This window comes from Tenrec ecaudatus, chromosome 9, assembly GCF_050624435.1.
Source record: "Tenrec ecaudatus isolate mTenEca1 chromosome 9, mTenEca1.hap1, whole genome shotgun sequence".
In the NCBI taxonomy this organism is placed as follows: domain Eukaryota; kingdom Metazoa; phylum Chordata; class Mammalia; order Afrosoricida; family Tenrecidae; genus Tenrec; species Tenrec ecaudatus.
Window position 1 is genome coordinate 151,106,938 of NC_134538.1, and position 21,778 is coordinate 151,128,715.

Here is a 21,778-nt window from a genome sequence, read left to right on the forward strand (position 1 = left end):
CTTACAAATGGCTCAGGCCGGGGCTGAAGCTGTGACACCTGGGACTGGCCCCCAACAGTGGCACATCCCCAAGCACAGAGGCTGAGACCTGGGCCTCCATAGGCCCCCAAAGCCCGCTGGGTGGGCCCTCCTGCCCAAGATGCTGCTCATCAGCCCAGGTCGCCAGCGCTGCCTGACTGTAAGAACAACCAGCGTAGAGAGCAGGTGGGCACAGGAGGGAGATGCTGAGCGATTATGGGGGGACGACTGGGATGGGGGATGAGGAGCTAGGAGCAGCCTAAGGAGTCATCCACATCCCCACCCTGCAGATCCCGGTGAGCCAGCTGGCTGCCTCACCATGACCTTGTGGCGCCCAATGAGGTTGGAGGATTCGCAGAGCAGCTGGACATCGGATACGGTCACCGGGCATGGCTTCTCCCCGACCAGCACCGTGTAGTTGAGCTTCACGTTGCCCCCGGCCACCGGAGGTATCAAGTTCTTGCCCTGCATGGATGGGAGAGCCCCCAGCCCAGCCTGACTCAGCACCCCAGCCACCAGTTGAGCTCACTCCCTCCACCCCGAGGTCGCCAACTGCTGGTGATGGGTCCTGAAAAGCCGTGGCCTGTCTCCTACCCTGTGCCTTCCTTGCAGTCAGCAGCCAGTAACGAATCCGGGCACTCTGTCCCAGTGATCCCACTGTAACCTCCGAATCCTTCCCCACACATGGACCTGGAGTTCCTCACTGTTAAAACCCCAGATCCTCTGCCGTGAGCCATTCTGACCCAAGGTGACCCTGGAGGGCAGAGCAGGACAGCCCCTCGGATTTCCTAAGCTGCACATCTTGACGGAGGCAGACAGCCTCATCTTTCTCCTGACACTTAACTCTCTGCACCACCAGGGAACCTGCCTCACAATCCCTTGCTTCAGGGATTAGTGAGAGAATTTGCAGTGACTCGTTCTGTGTTGGCCTGGGCTGCAGAGGTGGACACTGTGAGCTTGTGACCACCCCCTATTCCTGGACTCCAGGATGCCCCAAACTGAGGCTCCACAAGCCAGGGCACCTCTAGCTGCCCTGAGCACAGCATCTGAAGAGCCCTCCTTCCTCATTGCCTCACTCAGTCTGGTCTGTCACCTTCTGACCAGCCCTAGTCTCAGCAGGAGAGTCCCCTCCCCTGGAGCAAGCTCTACCCACTCCGGGCCCAGCCTACCTTGAGGATGATGGGGGTCCCGGGCTTGAGTTCTAGGATCCCAGAGGGCCCGAAGGCTTCGAACACCGGGTTGGGGTAGTAGGTGAAGTTGGTCTTGTTGAGGGAGAGTAGGGACTGGACATTGTCCAGGATGAAGCCAAACTCCTCCGGCCTCTCCGTCAGATCGGACTGGTACTCAGGCCCCAGAGAGAGGGCTGGGGCCTGGCAGGTCATCTCTGTGTCGTTCAGGACCTCACAGATCTACGGGAAGGGCGGGTGTGAGACTCGGCGGCAGGTTCGCATGCCTCGTGGGCACCTATTTCCCGGCGTGGTCAACATCTCACATGGTCAGCATGGGAACACAGAGGACCCAGGACCGCACAACCTGGCCCTCAGGACAGCAGCTCTGTGTGACCTCCGACTCCGGGTGGGGTGACAAGGGCATTGTCCAAGCCAGAGAGCAGGAGCGGGTCAAAGGGTGAGGGGAACCCCAGAAGCGATTGCTCCCTGAGGTGTGCAAATGCCTGAGTTGGGTCTGCATGGGGCGGTCAGTGCATGGGAAGCCCCATCCAACATGGCCTCCGGAAGCCACATCCCTGGAGAAGCACCTGGTGGGGGACAGGCGGCCCCAGACACTCACGTTGGTGTGCTCCTTCCCACCATGCTTGGCTCTGATCTGAGGGTTCTGGATGAGGTTCAGGTTGGTGCCCCACACGGAGATAGGTGTGTTCCCACTGGTCGGGAAGAAAAGGAGATGTGAGACTCACAGTAGGACAAGCAGGACACTGATGCTGTTGCCGATGACCATGGTGGGAACAGGACCTCGAGGCCGAGGTGCTACTTGACAGGGATGCTCGTAGAAAGTACAATGGTTCTCTGTGGTCAGGGAGGCAGCCATGGCCAAGGCAGTCCAGCTGGACCCTGGGGAGGCCATCTCCATACAGCGCAATGGGTCTCCCCAGCCACCTCTTCTCCACAGTCCCTTGGAGGTTCAGGGGCCTTCTGTCACCCAACCTGTACCCAATGGTCACCATGGGGTAGGGGGATAGGGTCCCCTCCCTTAGAAGAGCAGGGCAGACACACCCCAAAGGATTCTCTGGGGACTTGGAGAAGGCAGAGAGTCCTGCGGCCGCAGGGGCCCCTAGCAGGGAGCCAGATGTGGTGTCTCTGAGCGGGAGAGGTTGGAGATGATCATGTGGGGCCATTCAACAAAGCCAGCACCATTCCCCTGCATGGAGGGCAGCCAACAGCTGGCTTTAGGGGTGCGAGGGGGGACCCTGGGTTACATCTTCCTCGAGAGCCACACCAAGGAGCATGAGGAATGGCCTTAGCCATTAGCACCCTCACAGGGCGTCAGCAAGAAGAGCCTGCTCTCAGCCATGGACCTAAGACTCTCAAGAAGTCTTGAGCCCATCTTCATCCCGCCCCCATTCACTACCCATCTGCCTGTCTTTATACCACAGCCACTCCCCCATGCACACCCACACATGCCTGCACACCGACGTGCACATGCACACACGCGCACACATGCACACACCCGCGGGCACGCAGATGCACGTACACTGGGGATTCTGGGGACACTTGGGGACATCCCTCCACCCAGGCAATGCTCTGGGGGCAGCCTTGTGCCGAACCCTATGCTGATCTCCTAGTCCATCCATGCCGCGAACCTTGTCTTCTTGGCCCGTGACCTTCCCTGGCCGCCACCATGGGCAGGCTTCTCTGAATGGTCAGAGGGGACAGGGATGGGGGCAGCCAGACCCAGGTGTGGGGAGGTCTCACTCAATCCTCTCAGCTGCCCATGAGAGAGTCAGCAGGTGCCACCTTGGATGCCCACCATCCCTGGGCTGTGGAGTGGTGGGGCTGGCTGCCACAGAATGCTTGCTGCCAACCCTAGGGACCCCTGGTATGTCACCATGGACCCTGCAGGCAGTACACACTCTACAGCCACTCGTCCTGACACCACATCTCCAAGCCTAGGCAAGGTGCCCCGCCAAATGCCCCCTCCAGCCCTCAGATACAGGGAGGGGACTCATGGTTCAGAGATGGCCACCAGGGCTGGGACTTCTCACAGTGTCCTCCTGGGGAGGGAAGGTACCCTAGCAGGAAGACCATGGGGGTTGGGAGACACTCCCAGTTCACTGGCCCCCACAGCAGGACTGGCCCTGAATGCTTCTGGGTCGTGGGGCCCGAGGCAGCCCCTACCTGACAATGCTCCACTCAGGCTCCATCCTCACGATGGTGGGGTCCTCCACGTACTGGAAGAAGAGGTCATGGTGGATCCTGGCCCTGTCCACCTGCACAGTCACTTCCATCTCCAGCACCTCCTCTGAGGAGGTCGTGTTGCAGATGATGTGGGATGGGCTCCGCCTGGGGAGGGACAGGGCCCAGGTCAGGGTGCTCCATGCCTCTCTTCCGGAGTTACCAGGTTCGTGGGAGGTATCAGGGGAGCATGATTCCCCAGGGAGCGCCAAGAAGGCTTGGCCCAAGGGCCCAGGGCCCTCAGTGGAATTCCCTTGGGAAAAGCCTCTCTCTGGAGAACTGCGATGCGCGGAGAGAGTTCCTCCACATCTCCAAGGGCCAAGCCTCGGCTGCTCCAGGCTGCCAGCTCACCAGCTGCCTTTGACCAGGGCTGGAGCTCTGTCGTGGAGTCTGTGGGAGCCTGGGGGTCTGGTGAGGGGGCGACCTGGGCATGCCAAAGTCAATGGAGGCCAAAGGCATGCTGGGGCCCGCCCCAGGAAAGGCTGCATCCTGGACACCTGGCGACTTCCAGGCTGGACGCCCCGCCCCCCCAGGCCTGTCTGACCATCCCCTCCCTGGAGCTGTAGTAAAGGTCTCCTTTGGGTTACCTGTGGAAGAGGCATGGCTGGTTCCCAAACATCACCACCACGTTGCTGCCAGCGTTCAGGTTGCTGCCCGTGACGGTCACCTGGGTACCCCCGGACATGGGCCCCCGTCGGGGCTTCAGGTCAGAGAGAGTCAGCGTCTGCATGGGCAAGGTCTGGTGTGAGCCCCCCTCGGGCGGGGTGGGACAAGACTTTCTGGGCCGGCGGGAGACAGCACACCACTCCCCAGAAGCCAGCTGCTTCGGGCAGGCAGCAGCCCCCTGCCTGACCCAGTGTGCCACTAGGGATCCTTTGGCTTGCTCTCTAGGGAACTTTGAAACATTCATGGCAAACACAGAAGGAAAAGACCGTGGGAGTTTCCCATGAACTTTCTGAAGCCCCTTCTGACTTGAAATCTTGCTTGGCCACTTGATTGAAAGTGAGGCTGGCTGTGACAGTGAAGGTTACATGATAATGGGGGGGGGGAGCATGAGTCTCAGTGGTTTAGTAGTTATGCAATGATGACATCTGACAAATCATGGTGTGATTGGGTAGCTATGTCAAGATGTAATCAGGCCATTGCGTCATGATGTAACCATCCTCTGGTTTTAGTGGTCTGAAGTGACCATCTTCGCTTTCCTCATCACGCCAATAGGCACCTATTGACACTTGACCGTGGGCCCTCTGCACATGCCAAGGGCGGGGCGGGGTATCCAGGGCAGACCCCAGATGTTGCAGAGAGTTCACAGGTCTGGATGCTAACAGAAAGCTTGGAGCAGGAGGCTACCCAAGGCTCTACTTCCCAAAAAAACAGCCACTGAAAGCCCTATTGGCACATTCGACATGAACACATGAGGCGCTGCCATGAGTCATCATCTACTAAATGCGGCTGTTAATTTTAAAAAGTCATAGAGCCGTGGATAGAGAGAGAGAGCTCACTTCAAAGACTTGGACGTGCCTCACCCAAGCCATAGTCTTTTCAATCACTCGCTCTGGAGGCAAAAGCTAGGTAAAGCCAATGGATAAGAATGACCAAACAATAATGGATGTCCTTGACCTCATGGTGTTGATGAAGAATATTAAATAGACCATGGAGTGCCAGAAGCGCAAATCAATCCTTACTGGAAGAAGTACAGCCAGAATGCTGCTCAGATTCAAAGACGGTGAGACCCTGACTCGCTCGGGACACGGTATCAGGCGGGGCCAGTGCGTGGAGGCGGACACCCTGCTCGGTAAAGTACAAGGTCCATGAAAAAGAGGAGGCCCTTCGATGAGATGGCGTGACATTGTGGCTGCCATAGGGAAGGGGCTCAAGCACAGGAAGGGTTCTGAGGATGGTACGGGGCCCGGCAGTGTTTCGTCCCGGTGTGCACAGGGACATTCCGTTGTATGTTGGGCGCTGTCCAGTCAGTTCTAACTCATACCACCTCCAGGCACTGGAGAAAGAAACACTGCCCAGTCCTGTGCCCTCCCCACAATTGTTCCCATGTTTAAGCCCATCGATGAAGCCACTGTGTCCATCCATCCTGTCGAAGGTCTTCCTCTGTCACTGGCGTTCTATGAATCGGAACAACTCTATGGCACCTAACAACAACACAACAACAGATCAACAAAGGATTGCAATGATGGTCGACACAGTCCCTGCATGGTATAACCACCCAAGGACTGCATAGACTGCACCCGAGGATTGCACCGAGTGGCTCGATGCTTTTTGATTGGTTGTAGTTAGGTGTCATGGAGTTGCTTCAACTCAGAGCGGAGTTAGAGCAGCCCTGTTAGGGTCATGGTTATGTTTGGGGCTGCGAATGGCAAGGTCAGCTGGTTGGAACCATCGGCCTGCTGCTGCATGGGGGAGAGATGAGGCTTTCTACTTTCTTAGAGCGTCACAGTCTAGGAAACCCACGGGGGCAGCTCTACTCTGCCCTATAGGGTCCCTATAGGGTTGCTGTGCATCTGAGTAGAGTCTATGGCCGGAGGGCTAGAGTTTTAGCTCTCTCTCTCTCTCTCTCTCTCTCTCTCTCTCTCTCTCTCTCTCACACACACACACACACACACACACACACACACACACACGGCTTATGCCAAACAAACTTGGCATAAACATGTTTAAACATGGCTCTGTGGTCAGTGGATGGCCGCAGGGAAATACACTGGCCTTGGTCTCATGGGGGTGCCTTAAAAAGCGATAATAGTCCAATCAAATCAATGACTTCCAAGGGGATCTGCTAGGTCGGTTAAAGGCAAGGCAGAGGAGTTAGCGCTGAAAGTTAAGACGACTATTTACCGGGATTCTGAATAAATTTTAATCAAATTGGAAACTGTGGCCGTGGGGGAGTTTTCCCCCCATTACAGCTAGGCACCGGCTCCTTCTTGAGAGGTAGCAAGGACTTTTCCCCAGAGAATGCCTTGGGAAGCCTGACCCCATCAATCCTCATTCCAGCCCTGCTCTCTGTGGCCTCAGAACTCAAAGCACATTTTAAAACACACCAGTTGAGTTCACAAGGATGCCCAAAGCGTCCTTTGGGGACAGAATTCTTCAGGGAAGCGTTGGAGAGATGGAAACACTGCCTTCAGAAGTAGACCTGAATGGAGGCCATGTCCAGAAATAAGAGCTCCTTGCTTTGATACTTTTGTGTCCGAAAAGGTTCAGTGGGTTTGTAGCAATGCTTTTTGACTGGCCCGTGTGTGTGTGTGTGTGTGTGTGTGTGTGTGTGTTTCATTAGTTCAGCCTCCTTATCAATTCTAAAGAGCTCCAATGACGCAATGGTGAAGCCACGCAGCTGCTGTGGCAGTTACATCATCTACTGTCAACTTCAGGAAGGGGCGGAGCCTAGCCTGTCCACCAGGTTGCAGCTTGATGATCTCATTTGGAGGTGCAAAGGAGATAAACAGCTCCCTGGAGGTGGGACAAGCTCTCTCTGCTACACATTCCTGTTGACAAGTCACATGGAGCTACACTGATGGAGCCAGAGCCCTGTACCTGGAGAAGCCACACAGAGACCCATACTAGCACTGAGATGCTTCCACTGCCACTGGATCCACAAGACTTTCCACCCACCGGCCTGTGATCTTCCTGCATTCAGCGTCATTGCATATGTTGTATGAGCCTGAAGAGGAATTTATAGACTGATATTGGACATATGGGCTAATATCAGACTTAGGGACTTGATCTGAGCTGGCTGGGATGATTTCTTAATATGCAATTGCTCTTTTATATAAAACTCTTTCTTCTATACATCTGAGTGTCTCTGGATTTGTTTCTCGGGTCAACCCAGACTAACACAGCTGCTAATGGAAAGGCCAGCTGTCTGAACCCACTAGCCATTCTGCAGGAGGAAGATGTGATGGTGTGCTTTCCATAAAGATTTGCAGCCTTGGAAACTTTGGGGGGCACTTGAACTCTGTCCTGAAGGGTTGCTATGCACAGTGATGTCACCAGGGGTGTGTGAATGGGTTCAAACCACACCAGGTAACACTGCCAGAGCAAAGGGCGAGCACAAGGGGGCAGAGAGGTGAAATAAAAATGGCTGGCTATAAAAATGTGTGCTGTGTTTCAGCCGAAAGTAGTTATTTTTTTAATAAAAATAGGCCTGTGGTTACTTATGTTTGAATCCATCAACCACTCCACGGGATACGGTGTCACAGCATCTGCTCCCGTCAGGCTGAAGATGGACTCTCCCGGCAGGTCTACTCTGTCCTACGTGGTCACATGGCCTTGGAGTTTGGGGGCATTTAGCACACAAAAACATTTTTTCCCCAAAAGCCCAGTTTCTAAGTATTGATCTGTCTGGAACTCTATGCTAATGTACTTGTTGAGGCCTGGTGGCATAGTGGGTTACAAGTTGGGCTGCTAACCACAAGATCGGCCATTCAAAAACCACCAGCTGCTTTGTAGGAGTGAGATGAGGCTTTCTACTCTCATAAAGATTTACAGAATCAGAAAACCAAAGGGGCAGTTCTACTCTGATAGGCTTGCTACAGGTCAGAATTGACTTGAAGAGACGAGAGAGAGGCTGTGTTCCCAGGAGCCCTGGCTGCTGAGTGGGTTACTACTAGTTGGACTACTTTCTGCGAGGTCAGAAGTTTGACCCCTACTGGCCACTCCAAGAGCGAAAGATGAGGCTTTCCGTTCTCTTAAAGATTTTTGGGAACTCACAGGGGCAGCCCTGCTCTGGTTCTAGAGGACAACTGTGAGTCAGTGGAGTGGCTGACCTTCTGGGGGGTTAGCGGGCTCCCGTCAGCGCTGTCATTATTGCCCAATCACAGGACCCTCTGAGTCACGTGGCTGTGTCTGCACTTGCTATGAGCCAGTCCTGCTGTACTCAGGGCTGCCAAATGCTTCCGTCAACCAGTCTGGTGTTTTGGTTACAATTTTGTGGAAGGAGCAGTGGGGTGTGAGTCACTCAATTCACTGCCAAGGAGTCTCGGCAGACGATGATTTCTGATCTCCCAGCACCGAGTAGAACTGATGCAGTGGGTTTCTGAGACTGTCATTCTTGAAGAGAGTAGAAAGCCTTGTCCATCTCTCCAGGAGCAGCCGGTGGTCTCAAACTGCTGACCTTGCAGGTAGCCGCCCAACACGTGGGGGGAAATCCAGGTGCAAAGCAAAGAAGGGAGGTGTAACCCCAAATCAGGTGCTGGGGGGCCAGGGCCTTGGCCACTTCAAGCAGTCAGGCTGGGGGCTGGGTGGGAAGGACCCGGCCAGCTCCAGAGATTTAAAGTGGCAGTTTGTTCTTTCATTAGCATTTTAATGGAAAAACTTTCCCCAGTCCCAGGTGAGAAGCCGAGATCAGCATTTAAATGAAGATTACCCCTCCCCAGCCCCTCCGTCCATCCAAGAAGGCCGCTCCAGACTGGAACCCTCTAGGCGCCCCACGCTGCTGGACGACCCCCCAGCCCCCAGCTCCCATGGGAGGACCGCCCCTCCGACCCCAGAGGCCGCGCCTTCCACACGTGAGCGCGCGCGCGGCGGGCACGTGCGCATGCCTGCACATTTACGGCAGGCACACGCATGGGCACGTATGCACCGGTACACCCGTGGCGTGCACACGCAGACCCAAGCGCCAGACGCAGGCGCGCTCCCGCCTATGGGAACCCAGGCCGAGGTGCCTCCAGGCTGCCCGGGGGGCAAGGGTGGGGGCAGTTGGCAGCTAGTCTCTGTGGCCCTGGGGGCCCTGGGAACACTGGTCAGGGGAGGCGGGGCAGGTGACCTGGCTGGGGCGGCTCCAGAGCCACACTGAGCCTCCTAGCTCAGCTGAGAGGCTTCATACAGCCTGGTCACCTGCCCCGCCTCCACCTGACCATGTTCCCGGGACCCCAGGGAGCCTGGGTCTGCGTGTGCACAGACACGCGTGTACCGGTGCATACAAGCCCCTGCCTACTGTCTTGTTATGCCTGTTCTGAAACTCCATAAATGGTCACTTTTCCAAATGGTGGCCCTAAGGGGGGAGGGGCGACTTTCCCACAGGATGGAATTGGACTATGAGAACCTGTGAGGTATATGAGAATCTGTACCTGTGTGTGTTAGTGAGTGAGTGTGTGAATTGTGAGTGTGTGGAAGACGGGGGCGGGGGGCATGGAACACAAGTCTGCCAAGCAGGGTGGCCCAGGCAATACTGTGGAGGCTGGTCCCTGGAAGGCCCTTGGTGAGGAGGTGGGGGTGGGGGCAGTGTGGAAAGGAAGCCAGTGCTGTAGAAGGGCCACCTGCAGCCTGGTGGGGTGGGGCAGGGGACTTCCTGGGGAGTCATCATCAGAACCCCTTTGCTGTAGGTTGTGGTCCCAGGGCAGGGGGGTAGGGAAGTCTTATCCTGGGGACGAGGTGAGGATGCTATGAAGATGCATTTTAAAGGTTTGAGAACCTGGTAATTATCCACCAAGTCTGCTTCAGGTGGGTTTGCAGTTGGTTCTGTGATTTCCCGCAGGGCCCCAGGTGGTAAAGAGGAAGGTTCTCAAGGAGCTGGATGGATTGACACTTGGGCTGCATCAATGGGCTCGATCATAAGAACAATTGTGAGGCTGGCACAGGACCAGGCAGTGTTTCCTTCTGTTGTGCATAAGGTCACTATGGGTTCGAGTCAACTTGATGGCACTTAACAACAACAACAACGGCACGTTGAGCTGCTAACCCCAAGGTCAACAGTTCGAATCCACCAGCCTCTCCTTGGCTTTCTAGTCCAATAAAGAGTTACAGTTTTGGAAGCTGACAGTTCTAACCTGCCCTACAAGGTTGCTAAAAGTCAGAATTGGCTCGATGGTAGTTGACTTTGGAGTTTTTGCTTCCTGCAGGAGCCCTGGTGAGGTCATAGACTACAAGTTGGGGTGCTAATCACAAGATCAGTAGTCAATTCCACCAGCTGTTGCTCGGGAGAAAGATGAAATTTTCTACTGAAAACAGTTGTAGTCCCAGAAGCCCACAGGTGCAGTTCTACCTGGTCCTATAGGGTCACTATACATTGGCATTGACTCGATGGCACTGGGTTTAGTTGATTGATTTGTATTTTCTTGCTCCCTGGTGGAGGGCAAGGAAAGGGTAAGAAAGAAGGTTGTCCACCATGGAATCTCCAGGGACAGTTGGTGACAGGCCACAATGGGGACCTGTCTCTCTTGGTCTTGGCTTAAGGGTTTGGGTTGGAGAAACCCACAGATCAAGGTTTGTGCAGTGAGACCCAAATCTTATCCCTAACCTCAGCACTTGGGAGAGAGGTCCCCAACCTGCCTCATCACCCAGAGGAGTTCTAGGGGAGGGGTCCCCAATCTGCCCCTGCCCCCAGAGGATCCCGGGCAAGACTTCCCCAGATGTTTCAAGACTGCAGATCAGCTCTGGGTTCCTGGGTGAGCCAAAGAGCACCCCCCTCCCCATGCTGTCTGGCAGAGAACTCAAGGAAACGAGGGGCTAAGGGTTAGGTTTAGGCAGAATTCTGCCTGCTCTCCACACCCTGAAGAGACTCAGGCTCTTCTGCCCCCCTCCCCACTCCCACCCAGAGCCCCTAAGAGCTCTGTAGGAAAGTCTACCCTTGTGGGAAACTAACAGTGAGGGAAACATGAACAGGACAATATTCCCTAACTTATAACAGAGGGAATCTGGATAGCTGGTATTCCATGCTAGGAAAACTTCCACGTTGGTAAGTTAGAGGTAAAATCCAAGTACATTATCTTACTTTAAATATCATTCCTACAGACTATCCCCTTAACAGCGTTGCTGCCGGAAAGTGAGCACATGATTGACTGTGTCTCTCTACAGAAGCAGACATGATCCTTTTGCTCTCTCTTCTTGCTGTGACACCCAACCCCCCCTGTACCTTCCCCCAAGGCAGGTATTAGGTTGCCTTACCTGTGAGCTCAGGGACCTTACTGTAGATACCACCCACCTTGGGACCCATGTTACTACTGACTATGCATGTCTTATGGCTACCTAGAAACGTACCAAGATAGGACAGATTCACTCTCTTCTCCCAGTTCCACGTGGAGAGGGGCTGAGGTGAGCATGCTACCATAAAATGCGTCTGACTCCTTTATTGTACTCTCTCCTATTTTTCCAATCCTCTATGACTTTACTATAATCTTTATATATTATTGCTGTGCAGTTGCACCTACTGGCCCTTCAGTTGTTTGAGGATGGTTCCTCTGAAATGCAAATCAGAACCTGGGGAGGAGGTTTCAGCATCCCTTCTCCCCAGGAGGTCTTGCCCAGGGGTGCCCTACCACAGGAAGACCACAGGTCTCTGCACCCTGGACCCATTTCTGCCTGTGGCAAACCTGCCCCTCTGCTCTCCTTCCTGTTCCCTGCTGGCACCCCAACAAGCACCCCCACCTTCCTCCCTCTGTTCCCAGTTTTGGTGTATTTCCACCTAATGCTAGGAGCCGCCTCCCACCACCGGAGGCCCATCTGGGAAACCACCTGCTTCCTTCTGCCAGCCCTACCTTTCTGGCCACCTCTTCCAGGAAGCCTCCCCAGACTGCCCCAGATGCGGCCCTCTCTGGGAGCATATGCCCACTGTGTCTGCCAAGTGAAGCTCCGCCAGTGAGCTGTGGGATACAGACAGATTATTCTCCAGGTTGTCCCCCCATAATATATGCCAAACCTAAGATGCTGCTTGCTAACGTGTGGCCAATGAGTATACACTTGGAGGTCAGCTGCTTAAAGGTCATCTCCCTGAAGGTTATCAGCCATCCAGAGCAATCAGATTTGATTGTCTGCCCACTGGCTGCTAATGAGAGTAGTGGATTACTCCCCTGAAGGAGAGCCCAAAGACAAGGTCAAGCCAACTCAAGGAGAGTCAAGGTTAGGCTGCCATCATGACATTAGAGTCTGCCCATCTTGTCACATGTATACTCTAGTGCTTCCCCTTTTTTATTACAGGCACACCCCTAGCTCCTCCCCTTCCTGTCTCACGTCTGCTCTTGTACAGCCCCTTCCTGTTATGCATGTGGTTTCATGTAATTAGGGAGGCTTGCATGCCACCTAAATGTATATAAGTCTTCCTAAATGTATATAAGTCTTCCTAAATGCATATAAGTCTTAGATAGAAATATATTCTCTCTCTGCATGGACCTGGCTGCTGAGATCTTTGCCATCTGGGAGGTGAGCAATTGCATGCCTTATCTTGTCTGATGTCTCTTTAATTTCACCCCTCAATGACACAGTTGCCCCTTGGACCCATTTGATTATGGTGGCTGGTACCCCAGAGTGGGTCAAAGACAGGGGGCACTGGACCATGCCTGCTGGGGTCCCACCCCACCTCTGTGGTAGTTATATACTCTTTTGTCAATTTGCGAGGATTAAGAGTGAAGGGGTGGCGTCTAGCTTGCCAATCAGGTCATAGTCAATGAGGCCTCTATGTGGGCATAGCCTTCCCCTGAGGATTTTGGGAACTCTTTATTCCTCCTGGGAGGCAGGAGACTCTCTCTCTCTTTGCTCACTGCCTGAGAGACTCTCTACTGACAAGACACATGGATCTATGCTGATGGCAGCGGGAGCCACATGGAGACCCCTGCCAGCACTGAGATGCTTACACCGCCACTAGATCCACAAGACTTCCCACTCACTGGTCTGTGATCTTCCTGCATTCAGCATCATTGCAAGTGTTGCATGAGTCTGAAGAGGACTTTATAGATTGGTATTGGACATATGGGCTAATAACAGACTTATGGACTTGATCTGGACTGGGCTGGGATATTTTCCTAGTGTAACATTACTCTTTGATACAAAACTCTCTCTTACACACATAGGAGTGTCCATGAATTTGTTTCTCTAGTCTCCCCAGACTAACATAAGGCTCATCTTTCTCCTGAGGAGTGGCTGGTGGGTTTGAACCGCTCACTGTGTGGTTGTCACCAGGGATGTTTGGGGCATGATACTCTCTGCTGGTACTGTCGTGGTGGACCTGGCATGACACATATGTCAACATCTGCAGCGACCCAAACACAGAGGGGTTAGTCAGAAATAAGGACCCTGATTGATCGACTCCTTGGGCCCAGGAACGTGCCCTGTGAAGAGCCAGACAAGAGAAACCAGCAGAGGTAGGGGAGGGCCTAGAGTTTCCCGGTACTTGCTGCCCAATTTTTCTGCACACCTAAAACTGCTTTACAAATTAAAGCCCACATGCATGTGGGCTCTCAGTCTCTCTCTCTCTCTCTCAGCTTCCTCTCCAAAGACTGCTAGATGGAGCTGGAGCACAAACAAGAGGTAAACGTGCCAAGGGCTGGGCAGGCATCCCCGAGGCAGTCAGGCTAGTGTGCTGGCAGCTGCAGAATCTAGAGTGGGCTGGGCTCAGCACTTCGAGGGTGAGGCACGTGGCATGGGGAGCTGGAGAAGGAGGGCAGGTCAGGCAGAGGGGACAAGGTCTTCGCTTGCAGGAGCTGCTCAGAATCATGAGGAAGTTGCCCCACCAGAGTGGCCATTAAGGGGGAAAGATAACCAGATGGCAAAGCAATTGTGGAAGTGGCTTGGGAACCACATCCTGAGTATCATGGGGCTGGGGGTAGGGGGAAGCCCTCCTGGAGTAGGCTTGGAAGGCCTGGGCTGGATGGGAGTGGAGGCCTGTGGAGGCTGGGAGGTAGGAGGATGGAGAGAATGGATGGTCATGTGCTGGTGAGCTGTGGGGTCCTGAGGCTCCAGACTGGGTATAAGAGGTCCTGGTTGGGGGAGGGGTGGGCATAGAGGAATGGGTTGAAGGAGTCAGGGGAGGCCCCAGACAACACTGGGGAGCCTTGCCCACTGTGAAGGGGACAGTGCTAGAAGAAACACACCTCTAAGGTCATGGTCACAACCACCCACGGTGCCGGTGGTATGATGATCTCCATCGCCCTACAAATGAAGAAACTGAGGCACAGAAAAGTCAAGCCGCCCAGCCAAGCCTGAGGTCTCCCAGCAGGCAGGGCCCTGCCCCTCCAGAACACACGCCCCTCCCTGTAGACATGACCCTAGTAGGTGTGGGGAGATGACAGGTAGAAAGATACGGGACGAAAGGGGTTGTCTCTACCAAATGCCCACGTGAAACAACAGTTAGCTGTCCATGCCACCCTAAAAGGGGTTACAAAGGAAATCAGGCACACATTAGACACCTATGGGGTAAATCCAAAATCAAGACTGTACAGACTAAATAAATAAATAATTTTAAAAAGAAAAAAATTAAAAAAACAAAAAGACTGTACAGGCTAAGATCACCTAGGCCCAGGTGGAGGCCAACCTGGGCACCGTGGGACATTACATCACTAACGTGCCTAAACTCAGCCTATAAGATGGGCCAGTGCCCTTCACCACACCCCAAGTCGTGGGAGTCAGCCTCTCTTGGCTCTGACACTGTGATCACATGGCTTTGCACATGCTCCTGAAGTGGCCCTTTTCAGTCTCCAACTCCCAGCGTGGTCCCTGCATGGTCTTGCATGCTTTCCAGAGATGGCGTGTACTTCCTGAGATTGTAATACCTGACACTTCCCTTTCCCTCATAAAAGTGACTTGGATTTACAAAAGTGCTTTTGCCCCGTGAATCCTTTCAGCGTTGAGAAGCCACGACAGAGGTCAACTACCCCAGAAACCTAACAGACAGGAAAGTCTCAGGGACAGAGGAGACACCGACAGGAAAGACTTACTGGCTCCGCCCATCACGCTGGGCCCGCCCACCGAGGACTAGAGGCCCTGCCTGGTGGCCAGGGCGCTGGCTGCTCCCGGCAGGGTGCAAACTCACCATGAAGTAGTAGAGCTGGGAGGAGCGGGCCATGAATTCGGGCCGACAGACGGCCACGCAGATCTCCACGAAGCCTGCGTGCTGGCTGGGCTTGGCCTCCCCCATCTCACACACGATCCTACAAGGAGGAGGAAGACCATCACAGGACGCTCGCCCTTACCCTCAGCACCCCCTCCCTGCAGGGTGCCTTCAGGGCTCCCAGAGGATCTGGGAGTGTCCTTGGAAGTCTCTCTGTAAAGCCAGAGCGGAGGGGGTCCCTGCGCACCACCCCAGCTTGTCCTAGCCATGATCTGTCTGCTCAGTTGTCCCAACCCAGCTTGGGGTTGGGGCTGGGGAACCCAGAGAGGAGAAACGAGTTACCCAAGGGCATGAGCCCTCGCGCCCCCCCCCTCCCCCACAACCCGTCAAAAAGACACTACCGTGGAGCGGATCCTCATTCATAATGACCCTGTGGGACAGGGTAGAACTGACCCCTCTGGGCTCCCCAGATGGTACATCTTTACAGGAGCAGACAGCCTGATTGTGCCCCCACAGAGCGGCTGATGCGTTTGAACCACTGACCTGGCAGTTAGCAGCCTAACCCACAGCGCCACCAAGCGCCGGCACAGGAAGTCAAGCACAGCCGGAGGGCCGACCTGGGTCTTAGGTCCTGCCCAGGCCAACTGCCTCTATACAGTTCTTTAGGAACCCAGCCCCAGCTTGTGGGCAGGGGTCAGGGCTCGGACACCAGGACGCTTCACAAAGTTGGTCCAAAATGGAGTGAAAGATCATGGGATTTTCCCATGGACTTTTTGAAGCCTCCTCGTACTGGATAACTTTGGTGCAAACCCACCAGCCACTCTGATGGACACAGAGCAGAAAAATCTGCTCCTACCAAGGAAGACAGACTTGGGAACCCCCCTGTCCTTCTGCCCCATCCTCTGGGGCCGCTCTGGGTCCAAATCCACATAGAAGTGGGTGTGACTCGGGACAGGTAGACATATTTCTCTCTTTAGATTTTTGTTTTCTATCATGTTAAGGGAAAAATTTGAGAGTGCTTTTAGAGTTAAGGCTGCAGAAGTCAGATGGCAAAAGAGCAAATGTTCCTTTCTTGATTCCTAACCCAAACCCTAGGGGCCAGTTTCATGGGTCTCTGCACGGACATGACTGGGTAGCAACAGGTGAAACCCGCTCAGCGTCTGATCTGCGTACCTGCGCAGACTTTTCTCCAAATCTATACATGCCCATACGTATCACCTACTCGCCTATACGCATCCACATATGTGCCTGTATTTATGTTCTATTTGCACACACCTAAACATTAATGGGTTACACACCTAACAGGATTGCATGTAAACACGCACATATAAGGAAACGTACATATGATGTTTAGAAGACGAGGGAAACATAATGCCCTCTTTAAACACAGCTGCTGCTTTGAATCAACCATGTAGCCTGGCTTCTCCTGCGTGTCCCTGTAGGAACGGCGTTATTTATTTGTTTATTTATTTTAAGCTGCTTCAGCCCCTGCCACACTGGGACTGTTACCATCAGGCATTTTTAACTATCCTCCTTCTGACAGGCATTCCTTTTTGTCATTGTTCTCCTGCGAGGAGTAATCCTGCAAAATTAACCAGCCCACGCATGCATCCTGGAGCCCCCTGTGATTATCCCCATAGATTCCTAAGGAGGGAAATGGCTGCCGTGAGCACTTTGTGCGTTGAACGTGTGGTAGGTAGAGCCAAACGCTGCTGCAACACGAAAACTAAACAAGGCACTAATTTGCATTTCCATCAACGGACTCATTTTTGGGCCATCGCTCGATAGTAGCAATCTTTTGGAAATTTTCCAATACGATAAAGAAAACGAGGGTTTCAGCTTTTCATTCCACCATGACCGGGTGAGCTTTTCTCTGACTTCATCATTCTCACCTTCGGGGACCTTGCCTTTGACTGGCCTGCCCAAGGCCCCTGTGCTCACGGCTGGGCCGTCGTGTCTTGCTTCTGCAGCTTTTATACGAGCGTACTAGCTACTTTCTGTTATAAATATGATGCTCACCCTCTCCGTGTGGCACCTGCCTTTCACTCTGTATGTCATGTCCCTTGTCATGCTAATGAAGAAGAGCAGGAGGTGGAGGAGGAGAAAGAAGGCGTGCCTCCTGTGAGTTGTTTTCTTTCTTTCTTTCTTCTTTTTTATTTTGCATGATGGCTTCTGAATTTTAAGTTTCTTTGCAAGAACTTCTGGGTAAAACTTTTCAAAAATTCGAAGGGGCTTCAAAATAAATGCGTGAAAAATGTTCCATGAGCTTTTTCGTTCCATTTTCCCATGAACTTTTGAAAGGGTCTTTCATATATACCTTTTTGTCCAAATAATGCAACTACCGTAGGCTTGATATTAAAGTATGCAAACACATCGACAAAAAACTAAAAGTCAAGAGTTACACTCTGCATCCCATTGACACCACCTAGCTGACGCCACCATCCACCGCCTGCATTTTGGTATCTGTCCGTCCTGTCATGTAGTCTTTCCCAGTATTCATAAGGGACTTCTGTCCTCTGGTGATCTGGGTTCTCACTTACAATGCCGTGGAAACATGCCTGGTCACATTGCTTCTGTAATATCAGATTTAATGTGATGTACTACCCTATGCATATGCTCTGGTTTGTCGATTTGATTCATGTCCTGTTCTTTTGACATGCACGTTGCTTCTAAATGTTCACTGCTACACACAAGACTGAAGGGAACATTCTTGCCATCTGATTCTTTCTTTGGGGAACGTTCTAGCAGGGCGATGGCCAACTCTAGACTCTGCTGCCAAATTGCCTTCCACTGTCCCCTCCCCTCATCAGAAGAGGAATCGGCTTCCTCCCATGCCTCTTATTTTGGCTGGGCACAAGTCATCAGCATCTTTCCTCCTATTGTTTCGATCTGCATTTCATTGATTACTTAGGGCGTGAAACGCTGCTGTTGTCGACAACATGACTTTTGGTGATTTGTCTGTCTTGTGAATGGCTCATTCACACACTGCTCATTTTCTGATATTAGCCCTTTCCTTATAAAGACTTTTTATATGCTAAGAGAAAGTACCTACTCGTCATTCTAGGGCAGTTCATCAGGCATGTTTTTATTTGGCTTATGGTCGTTTCTGACACGGACGGAGGTTTTAAGAGTCTCATCTAACCAAGTCCCTTAATCTTTTACCTGTCGTTTCTTCTTCTGCAGCTGTGCTCAGAACACCTTTCCTTTCTTGAAACCGAATCCATTCTCACCTGCATATTCTGCTAATCCCCTCACAGTTTCATCTTTACACGCAGGCCTTTAATCCAGCTGAAATTTATTTTGGTGTGCCGTGTGAAATAAGGATCAGATTCTGTCCGTTTTCTAGGGAAGGGTCTTCTCTCGCTGATGTGAAACATTCTCTTTCTCACACAGTAAATTCTTTTATATCTGGTTTCATTTCCTGATGGCCTGTCTTCTTCTACGGGACTGATTAGCAGTGCACTAAGCTGACCCTGGTGGCTTCATGTTTGACATCTGGCTACGTAACGCCGTCGCAGGGGATTCTAGCTTATATGTTGAGCTTCTGATGTGCTTTGGGTGAAAGTTTACAGAGCCAGTCAGTTGTCCATTCACCAATTCATACACATTGTTTCCTGAGGTTGATTGCGCTCCCTTCAAGGTAACAGCTCTCAGGGGACTGCTTTTCTGTGTTTCTATTGTCATTCATTCGGTTTGCCCTCCCCTCTCTGGGCTGTGTGTGTGTGTGTGTGTGTGTGTGTGTTACAATATTGCTCCCCTTAAAGACTGGGACTCAAAACTGCCATTGAGTTCATGCAGACTTACAGCAGGCTGCACTCCCCTTGTGGGATTCAGAGACCTTAGCTCTTTATGGGAGTAGAAAGTCCTGTCTTTCTCTCTAGGGGCGTCTGGCGCTTTCCAACATTGCCCTTGTGGTTAGTAGCCACCTTGTAACCATTACACCACAGGGTGCCTAAAATACCTCGGACAAGGGGGTATTTTAAAATTCCCACATCATGGTGCTTGGCAGCAGGCTGCTTTCATGCTGTCCAAGGAGGGATGTGGAAAGTGAAGGAGCCCCAGAATGATCTAGGGACACATGAGTGATGATGGACCAGGGAGGTGAGTCCTATGACCAGGGCCCTACATCCTCTGGTCCATGCTGAGTGTCTTGGGAGGCCCCCGTGGTTACTCAGGGCTGGAGGATGAAGGACGGCAGGGCTGACGGTTGAGCATCAGGAAATCCAAACCAGACCCAGCTGGCAGTAGTGGAACCTGAACTGACAACTGGCCTAAAGGGATCTTTTGAAGAGTCAGTAACTTCTGCCCACAGGGCACGGCTTTATTCCCTCTGAGGTGGTGGGGGGAGCACGAAATCCCTCCTGGGTCACTTAGGGGCTGGGAATTTGTGTTTACTGATTTACCAGGCTCTAACGGGACACAGGACCCTCCTCCTCTCAAAGGGACACAGCAAGGCCATTGGGCAGTGCCCGCTTGCTCGGTGGTCCAGCTGAGTCCACAGAGGCCTGGGTGTGAGCATGGAAATATGTTGTCAAGCCCCCGTGCAGAATGGCCCAGAACCAGCCACTTTAGTTGGGGATTAGGAGAGATTGGGGGGTGGGGGTGGAGATGAGTGGGGATCTAGGGACAGCAGAGGGAAAGGGATGACAGTTGATCTCATACCTGTCTCAAAGATTTTCATTTTGCCTTATTGCCACCCCCACCGGCATACACTCCCTTTCCTTAGCCAGTTGCCCCCTCTGCATGCCCCACAAATAGGGCAGCCCCCTTAAGCACCCTGGGATGTGTTCCTTTTCCACAAGCCCCCAGAGCCTCCCAGCCAGGGCCCTCCTCATACTGAGAGTCCTCCCTCCCACGTCCCTCTCCACTCACTGCTCCGCAGGGATGTAGCCGTCCACCAAAGGGTTGCACTCCACGCCCGCCACCTTGACGTAGGAGGCGATGTCCCGGAATTCCAGACCCAGGTTCTCCCCTCGGATGGTGACCTTGGTGCCGCCTTCCCGGGGCCCTGTCACTGGAATTATCTGCAGGAAGGAGGGAGATGATGGGACAGGTCCTCTGCTGTGACCATTACCTTCGGGGAACCTGAGTCTTCTTCATCTGTATCCGGTCATGCCCTGCTAGCAGAGACGTGCGTTCCCACTGCTGTCCCTGGAGTGCGGGTGGTCTACGTTATCTTCAAAGACCCCAAACACACCGCCATCATGTTGATTCAGAAGCACGGCGAAGATGAGTAGAAACTGCCCCACTGGGTTTCCAAGGCTATACCTTTATATGGGAGTAGACAGGCTCTCCTTTCTCCCTTGGAGTGGCTGGTGACTGGCTGGGTTTGCACCTGTGACTTGCTGGCTCATAGCCCAATGCTTAACACATTGTGCCATCAAAACCCCTTAATTCACCTCCAGGGGCTGGAATCCCCTTCTTTGCCGTGCATGCTTATAATAATGATAATGCCGGACGGGGCTGAAAAGCTAAGTTTGCTATGTGCCTTTTACCATGCCTGGGACTCTCCTGGCAGAGAGAGGTAAGGAAGCTGAGTCACAGGGAGATAGGCCCTGAGTCACCTGCACTTGGGTGGCGGGCTGGGATTCAAAGCTTGCTCACTGAGGCCCAGATACCTGCAGACTGGTCTCTGCCTTGGCCCTTCTGGATCTTTCTCCAGGGCCCTGTGTTCAGGCTGCCTGAATTGCACCCCAAAGCCCTCCCTCCCATCTTATATCTTCTGTGAGTCTCTCTATTTCTACCTTCTCCACAGATCAGGGGGGAAGACTGGCCTTGGACTGGGCTCTGACCCTGGGCACCCTCCAGGGCTGCCCGCTGGGTAGAGCAGCCCCAGCGGGGACCTCTATCTTAAAGGGCTGTAGCTGGGGCTTGATCCTCGGTTGGCATGGAGCTCCCAGCAGCGCAGCCTCTGCCCTAGTCTTCCCGAGGTCCAGAGGGGCGCAGGGACAGAGCAACCAAGTCCAATTGAGATACCAGCCCAGTAGGGTAGCCAGGTCTACCCCAATGGGCAGAATACTGCCACAGTTCTGAGCCATACCTCTTCCCAGTGGGCAGGGCCCAGTGGCCACTCCCCTACCTGCTCTCTGCTACCCCCTACCATAGGCATGGTAAGACCACCATCCTGAGCATGCCCTCCCCCATCCCCCTTGGGCAGGGCCAGAGGCTCACCTCTGTGATGCGCGGGTGGGTGCACTTGCTGTTGGCGCCAGAGAGTTCCAGCCACTGGCTCTCGTGGGGTGGGCAGTGCTGGCGCAGGGTGCACCGACCCTGGCCCTGGCACCAGCCGCACTCGAAGTCGGGGTCGGCCTTGAGACACAGCCCGCAGCTCTCCCGCATCGCTCCACACTTGTACAGGTGGACTGCGGATAGAGGGCGGAGCTTGGAGGACCTGGGCAGTGGGGTCCCCTGGGCCATTGGGGTGGGGAGCAGCCCAACCTTCAGGTCTGAGCAGAGGCCGTGGCAGGAAGTCCCCTCCAGTCTGGGCTGTCCCCAGGGACACCTGCCAGTGCCTAGAAGCAGCCTGAAGGGAGGTGAGGAGGCCGGAGGTCCAGGCCACCTCGCAGCTGGGGGCCGAGTGACA

General features: G+C 53.6%; 1 protein-coding gene across 1 annotated transcript in view; it reads right to left on the reverse strand.

Annotated features, from left to right (window-relative positions):
* The window catches only part of PLXNA4 (plexin A4), a 457,211-nt gene that overhangs the window by 49,992 nt on the left and 385,441 nt on the right, over window positions 1-21,778 (reverse strand). The window contains exons 12-19 of the mRNA XM_075558680.1: window positions 21,367-21,557; window positions 20,068-20,219; window positions 15,178-15,295; window positions 4,016-4,152; window positions 3,372-3,536; window positions 1,807-1,900; window positions 1,188-1,427; window positions 337-483 (exon numbers count right to left, since the gene is read on the reverse strand). Of these exons, the coding sequence (XP_075414795.1) occupies window positions 337-483; window positions 1,188-1,427; window positions 1,807-1,900; window positions 3,372-3,536; window positions 4,016-4,152; window positions 15,178-15,295; window positions 20,068-20,219; window positions 21,367-21,557 (1,244 nt within the window). The remainder of the gene's footprint in view (window positions 1-336; window positions 484-1,187; window positions 1,428-1,806; window positions 1,901-3,371; window positions 3,537-4,015; window positions 4,153-15,177; window positions 15,296-20,067; window positions 20,220-21,366; window positions 21,558-21,778) is intronic.